Below are 16,154 nucleotides of genomic sequence, written 5' to 3' on the forward strand. Positions count from 1 at the left end.
GATGCTGACATCCCGCCATTTCCAGGTCTGCCCAGAGCAGCACTCCTATACCTACCTGCCTGAGCTCTGCCCTCCTTTGTCATCTTCCCGTATCACACGCTTAGCACATCTGTCTCACCGTAAAATTTCCTGCCAGGCTTGGCCTTCTTGTCTTAGCATCCCACTTGTTCTTATGAAACAGGTGGTTGTGCCTTTTGAGTCTCAACCTTCATTTAAAGTTGACTCTCTGTTAGTTGTCGTCCTCATCTTTGCTCCAGAATCAGGCACATAAAGACCCCGATGCACTAGTCTTCCTCAGCTTGTCACAGTCCCTGCATGTCCTCACATTCTGCATCCAGTCCAGCCATACTCACATCGTTTGGTTTTTCATAGAAAGAGCTGCCTCCCTTCCACTCCTGGACTGAATCTTTGCCCTCTCCCCAGGGCCCCACATCCCCAAGCTGTCTCTGCTTCCTCTGGGAAAATGTCAGGACCCAGAATCTTGGAGCTCTGAGCCTGCAGCCCCAATGCCATCACAGCAACATCACAACCTGTGGCAACTTTGGACGTGATGTTGAGCTTTCCTGCTAAATAGTGATTATGGCAATTAGAGCCGGTCCAGCATGAGTAGATACATACATACGTACACCTGCATTTATTTCCAACATTCTTTTCTACAAGAGAATTGATCTGGGACTTCAGATTTCATTTAATGCCAAAATAGGGTTTTCCAAACTAAGGAATAGAGAAAGGAGAAAGGAAAGTTCCAGCAGTATTACATATAATCATTACATGATGGAGTAGAGTCCCCAGTCATGATTTCTTGAGCAATTTTTCGCCTAAAGCAATGTCCCTATTCCCTTCACCTTTGTTGTTTCCTTGGAAGAGTTCATTTCTGTTCATTTGTTAGGTCTCATTTTATACACAACTTCCATAGAAAATCCGTCCTTTATTGTCTTCAAGGCAATTGACTATTTGAATCAATGAGTGCATGACTAAGGAAAGAAAGATTGCTCTAGCTTCTGTGGTTTTTGCATTTAGTAAATGTTAAGGGTTAATGTCAGTCTGGTGTTGTCGTTATAATGCCCCATGGCATGCGTCCAGGGGGATTTGGAGAACAGCGGCTCCTGCTCCTCCTTAAAGACAAATGCTAGTGGCACTTCAATTTTGCCAACTCGGTCATCAATAGGGACTGTTGAGTCTCCACCGGGAGCTAAGGGGTGGGTTCACGATGATTAATACGGACCCTACATGTCCATCTACTGTCTCACAGTGTAGCTGTGACAAGGGCGTTCACCACAGCCGGGTCCATGGAGAGCGAGCCACTGGCGGGGACCAGGCTGGGGATATCGCCCCTATTTAAGAGGAGAAAGTGGAAAAAGAAAAGAGCATGGGGCCAAGGGATAAAGGATAAAGGGGATGCTTCGTAAGACTCAGAGGAGATGCAGCCTTGGGAAATAATAAGCAAGAGGAACCAGAAGATAAATTCACAAAACTGGCCTTCTCAGTAAGACAGAAAACCATGACCTTTAAGGAACAGAAACAGAGCCTTGAGGAGCAAGGAGGCTGAGATAGAAGGCATAGGGAGAAGATGACCCGGGATGTGGAGGAAATAAGGATTGCCAGAAAACTGAAGCTTCAACAGAGAAATAAAATCTGCATGGGACGCCGTAAAAACCAAAAGTGACACTGAGGCGAATTGACAGAGTGGTGTGGAAAAAACCTTAAAAAGCCACTTAATACGGGCAGAAGGTCGGAGAGGTGAAACAAGGGGAGAAGGCGGGAGAAACTGAGAACAGGCTAGGAGAATGGGCAAGAGGAAAAAACAGAACAGCCGAACCTGCTACCACAGTGCGAGTCATTACGGAAGAGACGGTTGAGGGCAGCCTGCGTTCCAGCAAAATCAGGAAAAACAGATCCCACTGGAACACAACATGAAGAAGCCTGTGAACTACAAGGACTGAAAAATTAAATATGCAGACAGAAAGCACTCAAGCTACCGACCACGTAAGGGACCCTAATCCACTGCCCACAGCTTTCTCTCCTCTGCAGCCTGGGGATCCATGGGGGCTGGAACAGCTGCACTGGCGTCTTAAGGAGAAATGTTACAGCCCGAAACATGCAGCCTCGACAGGCTTGTTTGTTTTGAATGTGAGAATGCCTGTCACGAGACTGTACCCTGTCATGTATGACAAAACTTGAAGGCTCAGAGGGTATAGTGAGGATGGATTTGGTCTAGAAATGACTCAGCTGATAGTCATCCAACCCCACGCGTGCAAAGGCCACACCCTCCCCTGCAGTTCAGGGGGGAACAGATCAAGCAGCTCAGCTCGTAGCTCTCCTCCTGAGGCCACCGTGATGGCCCGGCCCCGTGCAGAGTTGGGCCCCTGCGTTCAGAACCAGACTTCAAAAACATGGCTTTGTTCTTTCCCATAAACCAGAGATGCCCCAAACAACCCAATGGCCCTTAAAAATTTTCCAATGCTAAGGAGTCTAAAGAATTATATTATGCAACTTTAAAAACCGTGACAAAATTCACTGGGTTTCTTTCGATGGGCAAGACGAATAAGCCAACTGTGAGACAGAAATGATTTGCTGTGAAGCACCCCTTATATGTTGTCTTAAATTTAGGACTTGCGAATGCTTTTGGCAAGTCTGCTTAACCAGGATGAGAGGATGAACTCGCAGAAGAACAAGAAGAAAGAAGATGAGAAACTCCCCAAAAATGCGGAACAGCGAATAGAGCTTAAGGTTTTTATTTTCACATATATACACATAACACATATTGTGTCTATAGAGATATATGTAATATATTCTACAATAAGCACGAATTTTATAATCAGAAAAGAAGTTTCCAGGAAGTAGAAACTGGAGTGCCTGGTAAGGGTCCCACAATGCTGTCCCCTCCAGCTGGCCTTGATCAAGCCTGTTATGGTATCGTTGATCCCTGCTCCTAAAAGACAAATGGCTTTGCTCCTTGAGAAGTGTTGGGCCTGGAGAAAACTGCTTCTCTGGAAATTGAGGAGTGTGTGTGTGATTTCTCTTAAAGTGTTTCCTAAATTATTCTGGGGGGGAGGGGGGGACTAGTTGTACCCCGAGGCTCAGCCATCGGGCCTTCTTCTATTCCCTGAATGGCTGGGCTTCCCAAGCAGACATGGACCTTGGGAGATAACCAGCTGGAAGTGCCGCGGCCCCTCCTCCCCCCAAGGGAGCACGCTGTTATTAACTGGACATTCTTTACAGCTGGGCTGGAGGAAGTTTTTGGCTGTAAACTGTCATGCACTGCAACCTTCATTGAAAAGGCCGAGAGAGTGGAGATGCTCGTCCTGAGAACCAAGTAACAAAGATCCAGAAAATCAGGCCCAGAATTGAGAGGAAAAATAACAGGTCGTGAAAGACGAGAGATGCTCCCCAGCTACGACACCGTCGGTAACCTCCAGCCTCCAACGCCCCCCACTCCTGCGGTCAGATCTCTGGATCTCGCTCTTGAACGCTTGGGACGTTCGCCGTTGGAGGGTGGAAACGTCATTGAGCGTGTTTGAAATTTAACATTTTTTTTTCCTTCCGGGGGTTTTAGTCGTGTTTGGCTGGCCTGCTCCTGTTTGTGGAGCTGAATTGAAATCAGAACCACAGTCCTGGAGCCAGCTGGTATACACGCCAGTATCCCCCAGCTCTTCTGGACTTTGGGAAAATCGACCCCCAAGTGGTGAGCGCCAAGAGAGCTCCCGCCTTAGGGGTGGAGGAGCGTCCGCTGAGATCCTCCACTGCCTGGGACCCACCCTTCTTCCTCCACCTCACCCCGCCTTGCCCCTTTATTCTGAGCGCGGAGACTAGAGCCCTCTTAGGCCCCAGAGGAGACGCTATAGACATTTTTATTCTCTCAGGAAACAGACACACACATCCACACACAAGCACCCAAATCGCGTGGCCTGAAGAGCCAGGTAGAAGGCGACTCTGGAGGGTCCGGGTGCCAGAAGCAAATGAAATCCTTTTGGTACCTCTTTCCGGAAGGAACTTCCTCTCCTTGGATGACCTCCTTGGGCATTCCGTGCACCTTAGACAACAAAAGAAACTGACAACCGGGGACAGACTCGAGGTGCGCCGGGACCCCGACTCCTCGGTCTCCGTTTGGAGAGGGGCGGACAGGCAGCCCGGCAAGCAAGCTCATCCCACCCCGGGGGGCGGCAGGCACCCTCTCCCGAGCAGGCCCCAGGAAGGCAGAGGCGGGGCGGTCCTCCGCGTCCCAGCCCAGGTCCCTCGAGCGGTTTCCCTCCTAATTCCCGACCCCGCCGAGCCCGGCCGGGCGCCGGGCAGGGAGGGGTCAGCGCGGGGCGCAGAGTTCACGCTGTGCCCGGAGAACCCTCTTGCCAGGGCGCAGGGCTGTTCTCAATGGGGTGCCCCACCCGACACGCTGGCTTTTCCCAGAGGCCGCGGAGATGGGGTACGTGGGAAGAAGACCAGGAAACCGAGGCTGGAACCACGCGCTTTGGGAGAGCGGCGCGCGAGGGGTCCCGAGGCGCACAGCCAGCGCTCAGACACGGAGCTCCTGCTTCCTTCCTCCCTCCCTCCCGGGCTCCCATTTTAGGAGGAATGTTATTGTTTAAAGAGACCTTATTGAACTATTTCCTGCTCATTGTCACCTTTCCTTCGCTCTCCTCGCCGAGCTGCTCACAGAAAGGTAATAAACCGGCCGAATCCCAAACCGCCGGCAACGGTGGCCGGGCCGGGCCCCACGGGGAAGCGCACCCCGACCCTCGATCGCCGAAGAACACCCAGGGCAGCCCCCTCGCACTCCCACCCCCCGCAGAAACAAAGACCAGACTACAGAGGCCAAGCAAACTCCCACATCACAGTCAGTGCACGCGCAGCCCTCGTCCACAAAGTCCTGTTCTTGTATGGGAAGCGAGAAAACTTCCAAATAGGGGTCGTTTGGTTGACTTCCGTCTGTGTCGCTCAAAGGCAGACTGCGAGCGCGCGGGGCTTCCCTTCCAGGCTTGCGAAGGCCACAGGGAACGGGGCTCGCCGGGGTGGGCTCATCCACGGTCTTGGCTGTTAGTGGAGCCACCTGAAGCGCCGCGGGACGTGGACCGTATCGGGAGGGGACCCTGCTCGGTGGAGCGCTGCGCCTTCGGAGGAGTGAGACCAACACGACCCTGGCGAGGCAGACAGCGCGCGCCCTTCAGCCTGGTTGCGCGCGCTGGTCGCTGGCGGGGGACGGTGGACAGCGGGCCCGGGCGCAGGTGAGCGCCGCGGTGCCCCTCCAGGTTGGCACACCTGCGGATTCGCGGATGCCCTTGGAGAGCGAAGAGGGCTCCGCGAGGGGGTGGTGGGCAGCGTCGCGGGCGGCCCGGCAACCCCTGGGGGACGTGCGGGCTGGGGCGAGCTCGGGCGCCGGCCCCTCCATCCCCGCCCCGCCCCCGACCTCCTCCCGGCCCTCGGGCCCGCCCAGCCGCTTTGATGGAGGTGCAAACATTTGGGGGAGGGCGGAGGTGTAGGGGCTGGGCCGGGGCCCAGGATTTACATGAAACAGGCGCGGGAGCCCATTGTTGGCCCCCGGCCTCCCCCGCCCGCAGGGCCGGGTCTGATATGGCCGCGCGCCACCAATGGGCAGCTGCCCTGGCACTTCAAAGGGCGCGCGGCCCAATCCGCCGAGCCCCCCTCCGCGGCCGCCGCGGCTCTATTTATGGGGAGGGGACCGATTTTCTCTCCGCAGAGACCTACTCTAGTCGCGCCTGGAGGGAGTTCAAGTGGAATAACCCTCCCCCCACCCCTCTCCCCCGCCCCCTCCCCCCCCAGATCTCCGTCCTCGCCCTCCTCCCGGGTCTGTGCTGGGACCCGGGCGCCGTCGCGGGTCTTGGCCCGAGCAGCCCCTTTTCTTGGAAAAGCGGCCGCCGACGGCGGTGAAGGTGGCTCTCGGGTAGCGAGTCGGGGCTCCCGGGGGCGGTGGGGAGGGGCCGGGCGGGCGGGCGGGAGGATGAGCTCCCCTGGCACGGAGGGCGCAGGGAAAAGCCTGCAGTACCGAGTGGACCACCTGCTGAGCGCCGTGGAGAGCGAGCTGCAGGCTGGCAGCGAGAAGGGCGACCCCACGGAGCGCGAGCTGCGCGTGGGCCTGGAGGAGAGCGAGCTGTGGCTGCGCTTCAAGCAGCTCACCAACGAGATGATCGTCACCAAGAACGGCAGGTAGGTGCGCGACCCGAGCCCCGGCGTGCGCCACGCGCTCCGGCGGGCCGGGGCCCGGAAAGTTCCTTACTGTCGAATACTTTGTCCTCGTGGAGGTCTTTTTGCTCATTTCTGCTCGGGGTCGGAACAGACCCTTGTGGCCCGTGACCCTAACTCTTCTGGGGTTTTCTTCGCGGAGGGTTGGGGAGGAGGCGCTCCTTGGAGGAGTCTTCCAGACCCGCTCCCGCGCTTGCCCGCCCGGCGTGGCCTGGGTGCTAAAACCCTTGCCCGGGGCCTCTCTGGCCCTGCCTCCGGAGCTGGGGATAGTGTGGAGGAAGGCTGGGGACCTAGGGGGGCTCTGGGAAGAGGGGAGCTTGGGAGTTCCCGATGGGGCTCCTCTTTGGTGCAAAATGACAGACGCCTCTGTCCCAAACTTTCTGCCTTGGGTCTAACGGGTCCTGTCCGGAGTCCTCCTGTTGCGCTCCTTCCTTTCCAGGAGGATGTTCCCTGTCCTGAAGGTGAATGTGTCTGGCCTGGACCCCAACGCCATGTACTCCTTCCTGCTGGACTTCGTGGCAGCCGACAACCACCGCTGGAAGTACGTGAACGGGGAGTGGGTGCCGGGGGGCAAGCCCGAGCCGCAGGCGCCCAGCTGTGTCTACATCCACCCGGACTCCCCCAACTTCGGGGCGCACTGGATGAAGGCGCCGGTGTCCTTCAGCAAAGTCAAGCTCACCAACAAACTCAACGGAGGGGGCCAGGTAGGTGTGATGGAGGCCACGGAGGGCGGGGACGGCGCGAACCGGGACGCGTTCCGCGTGGCGGATGTTGGAAGGGACGCTGCTTGCACGGAAGGCGACATCTGCCCTGAAGAGACAGCCACAGCCTTCCTCCAATAGGTCCACAGTGTCGTTTATGGTAAACTGATAATGGAGAGCCGGGAGAGGGCGCAAAGCCTCAACCTTTGAAGACTCAGGCACGTCTCAAACTTTGGGGCACCTCCGCGTTCTAGCCCTGAACTTTTCTAGGGGTACAGAAAATATCAGCCTTGATGATAAAACAGTCACTTTAAATCTATACAAGTGTCACAATATTTACTGCTTGAAGTCTGAACAAACTTGTACATTTGTCCTTTTCTAAAGAACATTCTTTCTTTGGGGATTGTTACTGGGAGACCCCGTGTGCCAGGAAGCTGCAACCCAGCTGAGGCATTTAAAGATGTCTGTAGCCCTGGTGGCAGCCTCAGACTAGAATTTCGAAGGATTTCATGATGGGCATTCCCTGTCTTTAATGGTGGGTTGCATCCCACATCCCTTTTCCCATACTCCTTGTGGGAAGCAGCACCTTGAAGGGAAACCCACCAGCTTGGATGGTAAGGACACCCTCTTGTGAGCTGCAGGATATTCTGCATCTTGGATGTATTTTTCTTCTCAACAGCAGGACAAATGGACGTTTTGTGGTCTTCACGGTGGTAGGATGGTGATGGTCACGGCTCTCGTGTTTCTGTCTCCCTCAGATCATGTTGAACTCCTTACATAAGTATGAGCCTCGAATCCACATAGTGAGAGTTGGGGGTCCGCAGCGCATGATCACCAGCCATTGCTTCCCGGAGACCCAGTTCATCGCTGTGACGGCTTATCAGAATGAGGAGGTGAGAGGGACGCAGGGAGAGGGAGCATCCTTGCAGGTCATGTGTGGTTAGTGTACTTTAGACCCATATTTAATGCCTTTTCAAATAACTTACCATAACTATAAGATGGGGATGGAGGGGAGAAGAGTTTAAAGTCAGTCCTCATTCAAGCATGTTTTTCCCCTGTAATTCTCTGTGACGGTGTCTAAAACTAGAAGCGTCAACTAAATGCTCAAACTGGAAAGATGAAGGAAACATGTAGGTGAAAGACGAGGAGAATCTCTTGAGAGCAAGACTTGAGTGAGAGAGGGGCATCTCCTTAATTTCCCGAAAAGGTGGGGGGGCAACCCTCCAGACCTGTGCAGTGTGAACAATCAGCTAGATTCAGAATACGGTTTAGGTGCCTGTAAATCTACAACTGGATCCAACCGCAAAGTCCCGACATTTTGTGATGAGCTGGTTAAGCTGTCAGTGTTGACCGTCAACTAGAAGTAGCCGACTACTGTTTCCTGAGCGGATCTAGTTTATGTTTTGGGTCGTGTTTGTTTGATTGATGCACACAGAATATTATCAGCGGTACGTTAAATTTATTGTGAATCCCACTCAGAAAATCTGGCATTTGAAAACTTCTCATAAATAAGCTATTCTTTATGAAATATTACCATTACTCAGCCATTTTCAGCCTGGAAAGAAGTCTGATTATATTCGAATATTTAAAGGGGGTACTGGTGTTCCCCAGTTTCTTGGTGCCAAATGAAATCCTCTGGTTAATGAGCACCATGCTAGTAAATTCCATTTCTTTTTTTTTCCAGATCACAGCTCTTAAAATTAAATACAATCCATTTGCAAAAGCTTTCCTTGATGCAAAGGAAAGGTGAGAGAACTCTAACACTATACCCTTTGGGCAAAGAAATACGCGGAAAGATGAAATATTGCTGCAAGTACTATTTTCTGGGTGTTCTCCTTTTTGACAATTTGCTATACTTTTTTGACAGAAGTGATCACAAAGATATGATGGAAGAACCTGGAGACAGCCAGCAATCTGGGTACTCCCAATGTACGGTTTGTTGTGCTCTGCCCCAATGTACCTTTTTTTGGGACTAGACTGCTGAGAGCTAGAAGCTGGAGATGGAGCAGAGAGCGAGTTTGCGGGTGTGGTTGGGGAGCAGATTCTCCCTTCTGCAGTGCAAGGCACATGGCCCCATGATGCTGAAGCTGTGTTACTACTGGTCTTCAACTTCTGCTCTAACTAGGGGGTGTGGATTCTCACCCAGCCATGAGGCTCTTGACAGAGAAGTCTGGGGTGGCGGCATTTACCTGGGTTCTTTGCTTTGGCTCAGACGCAGCTCCACCCATGGCTGGGATGGATTGCTGATACCTTGGTGGGTGACTGCTGTGTTGGGCAAGAGGAGAACGCAGCTCATTATATCCATTTTGAGATGATTCCTATTTTTGTTAATGACTGAAAGCTGAAGGACCATCTTTGGAGAGATGCTTATGAACAAATGTGGTTTTCCTCTTAGCCCACTTTGGCTCTGAGCGTGTCCCATCAACTCATGCTGGTTTTGGTGGAAACAGTGGCTCATAAGATGGGGAAAGTCTGCTTTAGGTCCAGCTTCCTCTAGGATTTTCATGAACCAGAGCCAAGCAATGCAGGTCTAGACGGTGGCGTCTACCAGGAGAAACTCCTTTGTCCAGCCCTCCACACATTTAATGTCTGAAATGATTGACATTGTTAAGAGAGATGGTGTTTGCTAGTCACTTCAAGAGGCTGGATGAACTAGCATGGCACACTCCTCAATCAATTGTGTTCTCTCCCATATTTTTTAAGTCATCCTTCCAGGCTCATGTAACAGTCTACTGAAGTGGCTCATGGACAGCCACAGCAGAGGCGACCATGAACAGTCACTCTGGGAAGTGATGGGGCCCAGGCTTGGGGGCAGATCTGGACCCTTCCCTCATTTAAATGTTGTCTGAAGAATTGTTTGTAGTTTGGAAATTGGAGCCAGAGTAGAAATTGGAGACCCCTAGATTTGCTTTTCTGAATTAAAAAATACTAATAGCCCAAAAAATAACGATAATAAAGAAGAATTTGAAATTTTAGAGGAGGGCAGGACAGTGTTGGAACGATTTTCTGATTGATGCGTACTGCAGGAAGAATGTGAGCCGAAAACAGAAAAAAGGCAGAAAGTGGGTGCCCATAAGGCAAGGACAACAGGTCCCCAGTAGGACTGTGTGGGCGGTGGGAGCCAGGTGAAGGGGAAGATAGAGGGACACAAGCTGCATGGCTAGCCCTGTGTGTCTGTTTTTACCGTTTGGTCATGCTCAGCATTTAGGAGCTGAAAGCTGACCTGTCTCGGGGAATGGAAAATCCCATTTCCATTGAGTGGCAAGGTGGTGTGGATTCTGGAGGCTGGGTTCCCATGAATGACAGTGGTTGAGGAAGCAGCTGGGGTTGGTGAGGCTGGGGTCCCCCAGGTTTTCTCAGGTGCCCTGAGAAACCTTGGTACCTGTGGCCTCTAGTAAGAAGCTGATGCCACAAAGCCTTAGGACTTGGATGGGGTACTCACGGTTAGGCAGTAGGAATCCTTGCCTCATCAGGGACCCCCAAGGAAAAGATCCACAATTCCTTCCTCTCTGCTTGCCGGTCCTGTCAATCACGAGGTCATGCAAATGCCAGTTACTCAGCATTCTTTTCTCACAGCAGGGGGGTGGCTTATTCCTGGAACCAGCACCCTGTGTCCACCGGCCACCCCCCACCCTCAGTTTGGAGGCCCCCTCTCACTTCCCGCCTCGCACGGCTGTGAAAGGTACCCCGCCCTGAGGAACCACCGTCCGTCCCCCTACCCCAGCCCTTACGTGCATCGCAACAACTCTCCAAGTAAGTCGTAAGTGCAGACCAGGGGTTTGGGGTGGCCAGAAGCCCACTCTGGAAAGGCCTTCTGCAGGGGTTCCAAGGGCAGAATAGGAGAACCTCTTCCAGAACCCACACTCAAACCCAGTTCTTTAGAGGCTCAAGAGGAACCTTCATTTCATGTCCAGCCACTGCTGGCTTGACCACCTCGAGGCCCAGACCAGGGGCTTTCGGTGCTGAATGAACGTCAGCGATTGCCTGAGCTTCTTTCCTCCAGGACTGTGGGTCCATCTCTAGGGGTGGGACCCAGGTTTGGATATTTTACGAACCTCTGTAAAGGGATGATGCTGCGTCAGCCAGGCACAAGAATGACCAACTTGACTAGATTCAAGTATGATTCTCCAAGGGATCCACCAAGCGTGATTCTCCAGGTGTGGTGCCCAGACCCGCAGCATCAGCATCACCTGACAACCACCCCAGATCTGCTGCTTCAGAAGCTCCAGGGTTGGGGCGGCAGCCTGTTTGAGCAAGCCCTCGGGTCATTCTGATGCAGTGTTATGAACACTGGGCTACACCCTCAAGATCCCTTTAACTCCTTCTCTCTAACACCATGTATGCCCAGACTTAGTTTTGTCTGGCTCCAAAAGGAGGGAAAAAAGCTAATGAACACCATAAAACAATTAAGCCATTAAAGCTGACTTGAAATGAAAGGAGCTTGCTTGGTAAGGAAATAGTTGTTGGCACTTCTTCAGCCAGAGGCTAGACTCAGAGGTTAGAAGATCACATTTTAAATTTTGCCTGGAGTAATGGTTTCTAAAGCCTCTTCAATTCTTAAGAAATAATCCTTTGGGAAAAGGCAGGTTAAAGTTACATTTTTATTTACTTTTTTGGTGAGGAAGATTGGCCCTGAGCGAGCATCTTTGGCCCATCTTCCTCTTTTTTGTGTGTGAGGAAGATTGTTGCTGAGCTAACATCTGTGCCAATCTTCCTTTATTTTTTATATATGGGACATCGCCACAGCATGGCTTGATGAGCTGTGTATTAGTCAGAATCTGTGAACCCCAGGCTGCTGAAGCAGAACACCCGAACTTAACCACTATGCTACCAGGCCACCTCCTTAGTTTTATTTTTAAAGATAATTCATCCCCGTCAGGTGATTGTAGGGCTCTGTTTCCACATGGTGGCTATTGGTCTAATGATAAAGAGTGAGCCTGGGTTTGCTGGAATATATTTTCAAATGTATACATTTGGTAATAAATATTAGCCTTTGATGACCAATTAAGCAGGCTAGTGGATTATTTTCTGTATTCAATATGCACACACGTTTTGTTTTCTATGTTGGGTAGCTCCAGTTGTTGGTAGCATTTCGCATTTTGTCACTCTTGGAAGACCCCGTTAATAATGACACTTTCTTATATCCCGTAGCCTATTCCGACAATTCCTCTGCATGTTTATCCATGCTCCAATCCCATGACAATTGGCCCAGCCTTGGAATGCCTGCTCATACCAGCATGCTCCCCATGAGTCCTAACACGGGTCCACCTGCTGGCTCTAGGTAAAGTATGTCTGGGGAATGATGGAAACTGTCCTGGGAGCTCTGGGTATCTGTGACTTCATGCCATTTTCATTCATTGGCCTTTATTCTGCCCTTTACCTGCAGATGGTTGAGTTTTTAGTTATAATTCTACCCTTAGCCGGGTGTGTCTGGCAATTCCAGGTTACGTGACTGCTGTGAGTTCCTGCTCATCTGTTCTGTGGGAGGACCGGTGGCGCCCTCATGGTGGCGGCAGTAACAAAAGGAAACAGGGCCCCCATCCTGACTATGTTATCTGCTAGGTCATATAATGGACAAGTCTCTTAAATTCTCTGAACCTCGTTTTCTTCAAGAAAAAGATACTCCTCAGCCTGTCTTTACAGGCTTTGTAGGGGCCAGTTGGTGAATTTCAAAGATATGTTTTTAAGAATGTTTTTCATTTCCAAAACATTTTTTGACAGGAACTATTAGAGTAATAAGTTTGTTGGCTTTTCTGTGGCTATAGGCCTTCTGTGGCCTTAACATATATGCCGATAACTAGTAAAGAATGATGACTATTTTATTCTTAACTTGAAAATTGTGTAGTGGGAGATTGGCTTCAGAAATCAAGCTTGTCAGTAAAAGTATCACATTTCTTCATAGGATTATTATAATAAGAAACTAAAATAACAAAGCTAGTAGTCAGTGCTCATTTTCCAATGAGGAAATGGGCTCAAAGACATTAAATTATTTCACAGGCGTTGGCTCAAAGCAGAGCGAGTCTCTAGACAAGTTATCTTGACTTCAAAAGCAAAGCAGTTTAGGGGCTGGCCCTGTGGCCGAGTGGTTAAGTTCGCGCGCTCCGCTGCAGGCGGCCCAGTGGTTCGTTGGTTCGAATCCTGGGCGCGGACATGGCACTGCTCATCAGACCACGCTGAGGCAGCGTCCCACATGCCACAACTAGAAGAACCCACAACGAAGAATACACAACTATGTACCGGGGGGCGTTGGGGAGAAAAAGGAAAAAAATAAAATCTTTAAAAAAAAAAAATATGTTTTAAAAAAAAAAGCAAAGCAGTTTATTGCATATAGAATATCAAAATATGCCTAAGATCTTAATTCTTTTTGTCTAGGAGCCAGTTCCTTTATAGTAAGAATCTAATTGTCTGCTCTTAAAAATAAAGCAAATAATGCAGAAACCAGCAAACTTTTCAAGGGTTCCAAGTTCAGTTAGAAACCTGCATATAAATAGGATGACTTGCAGATTACAAGCTGGGAACAGGGCCCTGACCTGAGGATTTCAGTACCCCTCCAACTGGGCATCTCAGAGCCTCATTTCTTTTCCTCGTAAAATGGGGATAGTAACCTTGTTTAACTCAGACTTGTTTGCAAGTTCAAATGCAACTGAAATACAGGGCATAACTTGGTAAACAAAATAGCACGATGTAGTGTAACGTCTCATTCATTTATAGGATTCTTCTATGAGAAAAAGAAATTTTCTCAAAATGATTTTAACACGGTTTAGTATTGTTCAAATCTATGTTCTTAGACTGGAGGATTTGATAGCTGTTTCCAACTCCTTCTTTCATCGAATGGGAGACAGCCTCAAAAGTAGTCGCGGGCCAGTGTCACGTTACTCGACTAGTTAAGGGCAGAATTGGGATTTGCTTCCGGGTCTAATTCCCAGGTCTATTTCTTTCTGCAGCGCCACTAACATTTGTCTTGACAAGGTGCAGGAATGGTGCCTATGTGGGAGTTACTATAAAGAATGTCTTTCACAGCTTATTGTTTTAGGAGGGTGTTGCCTCCATCATAAGAATCACCGCGGTGGAGGAGCAGCTGGCACAGATGCTTAAGCCCATCCTCTGAAATGTTTGATTCAGTGTATTCTGTATTTTGGATTCTGAACAAGGGTGCAAAACTGCTAGCCCAGTCTTTTGTAGCAGGAGATACGTGTATGTAAATAACCTTTTTAATCAGCTTCCCAGTCATTTTGTTTCTTGTTAATAGATATGACAATAACTTCTATGCGGCCCAGAGTATGGTTTAATAACACAGAGGAAAGGAGCTGTTTGTAGGAAAGACACCCTGTAACCCAGCTACCAGGAATGGGAGTATTTGGCGTTTGTTTTCCCCGCCTGCAGATGGTCTGGAGCCTCCCCCAGGTCTCTGACTTGTCCGTGCTTTTCCGTTTTTCCATTTCAGTCAGTACCCCAGCCTGTGGTCTGTGAGCAACGGCACCATCACGCCAGGCGCCCAGACGGCGGCAATGTCCAACGGGCTGGGAGCCCAGTTCTTTCGAGGTTCCCCCACACATGCTGCACCCCTCGCCCACCCGGTCTCGGCTCCTTCCTCCTCGGGATCCCCACTGTATGAAGGGACCGCCACGGCCACAGACATTCCTGACAGCCAGTACGATGCCTCGGCCCAAACTCGCCTCATAGCCTCATGGACACCTGTGTCGCCGCCTTCCATGTGAATCAAGGTCTGTGTCTTAGAAGACACAAGGACTTCTTGGTTGTGGCAACAAGTGTTGATTTGATTGATCTCCTAGGTACTAAGTGGCAATTTCATGGGTCAAGGAAAGGAAATAGGCCTTATTAACCTCACTTTAAAATAAGAGGAGGAATACGTGTCCTGTTATTCATCAGAGTCCCACCAGCACCACCCTTTGCCCATCGTCTGCCGTGGCTGTGCCGTCCTGAGTCATTTATGTGTTGCGGGTGAATTCAACTATGGCAGCAAGGCAGTGGGCCTAATTCACCACGATTGACAATATAAATTATTTGCTAGGGTCCAGAAACTTTTTGTTTGTTTCTCATAGAGCGCATAGATGACTTTCGCACCTCAGAATTTGTAAACTCCCCTGGTCTTACTTTAGCGAGATAAAGAGCACACTTTGAATCCTCTTCCTTGTTGCTTTTGAGTCATTTTCAGGTCCCTTGGTGGCAGGTGTCATAGTTGGAGCTGAGCTGTGAAGGACGGGCTGGTATCAGAGTGGAGGACAGCAGATTTTAGTTGAAATGGGGTTGCCTGCTCTGCCCACTAGAATGTGTTTATTCTGAGCACAGGTAGCTAATCTTTTGTATTGTTAAAGCTACAACTGTTTGTATTTTTCTTTTGACAAAGTAGCCAAAGACAATCAGCAGAAAGCATTTTCTGCAAAATAAAGGCAATATGCAAAATTTGGTCGGTCCAGTTATTGATCAGACAACTCCTCTTTTTGGGTGAGATGTTGCTGTTTGTTTTAACTGGTGGGAAAGACTTTTCCCCAAGAAACATTTCAATCTGTTATGAACTTTAATATTTTTTATCTAATCAGTTGCAGAACTGGAAGTGAAATTTGTGTATATTTACTCAGTGCTGATTGCCAAAAAAATGCAAAAGGTTTTAAATGATTTTCAAGAGATTTAAATACTCGACACTGAATCATTGAATGTGGAGAATTGACAGAATGTAGGACCTACTGATGTCATAAAGATTAATATGGGATATCTGTCTGATTCAAGCAAAAGTACATAAAGTGAACTAACAGAAAGTTATAGTTTGTAAATGTAAGGTGGAGTTGTCACGGTAGTTTGAAAGATAGGACATTTGTAAATATCTTTCCTGCTGGTGTTCCCAGCAGTGAACCAGAACTGCGCATGTGCTAGATTGGGGCAATTTCTCCATCTAGTGGCAGAATCCTTAATTGGATCCTACTTGTTTAAGCTTGATATTCTGAACCTCTGCTTTCCAAAAGACCATAAAACTAGAATTTAAGTGTAAATAGCTGAATTTTTAGTGTCTTTGTGGCTGCTTTCCAAGTGGGACGTGTTTCTTGTAAACTATTTGCCACTTCTAAGTTTTTGGGGGGTTTTATGACTACTAGGTTTTACTGTGACTCATATGTGAAGTATCCTAAATCAGATCTTTATTGGCATAAATATATTGGAAAAATATTTTTTGAGTAAACCGCTGCCCACGTAGAATTGGGAAATAAAACTGGCCCCAGTCTTGACTGTGGCTCCTATCCAGGC

At 49.8% G+C, this 16,154-nt stretch overlaps 1 protein-coding gene across 1 annotated transcript; it reads left to right on the top strand.

Moving 5' to 3' along the window:
* Window positions 1-5,953: 5,953 nt before the first annotated feature.
* On the top strand, window positions 5,954-15,301 carry TBXT (T-box transcription factor T). Its single transcript, XM_044761759.2, has 8 exons — window positions 5,954-6,159; window positions 6,635-6,899; window positions 7,655-7,789; window positions 8,581-8,642; window positions 8,764-8,825; window positions 10,473-10,649; window positions 12,048-12,177; window positions 14,341-15,301. The coding sequence occupies exons 1-8, from the start codon at window positions 5,954-5,956 to the stop codon at window positions 14,612-14,614; spliced, it is 1,311 nt and encodes a 436-aa protein (XP_044617694.1). The 3' UTR covers window positions 14,615-15,301.
* The last annotated feature ends 853 nt before the right edge of the window (window positions 15,302-16,154 follow it).

The sequence above is a fragment of the Equus asinus genome, chromosome 1, assembly GCF_041296235.1.
Source record: "Equus asinus isolate D_3611 breed Donkey chromosome 1, EquAss-T2T_v2, whole genome shotgun sequence".
Lineage (NCBI taxonomy): Eukaryota > Metazoa > Chordata > Mammalia > Perissodactyla > Equidae > Equus > Equus asinus.

Coding starts and splice junctions, on each gene's coding strand:
- TBXT (XM_044761759.2), top strand. CDS start 5,954: ATGAGCTCCCCTGGCACGGAGGGCGCAGGGAAAAGCCTGCAGTACCGA. Junction 7,790..8,580: donor CGGCTTATCAGAATGAGGAG/GTGAGAGGGACG, acceptor TTTTTTTTCCAG/ATCACAGCTCTTAAAATTAA. Junction 10,650..12,047: donor GCATCGCAACAACTCTCCAA/GTAAGTCGTAAG, acceptor TATATCCCGTAG/CCTATTCCGACAATTCCTCT.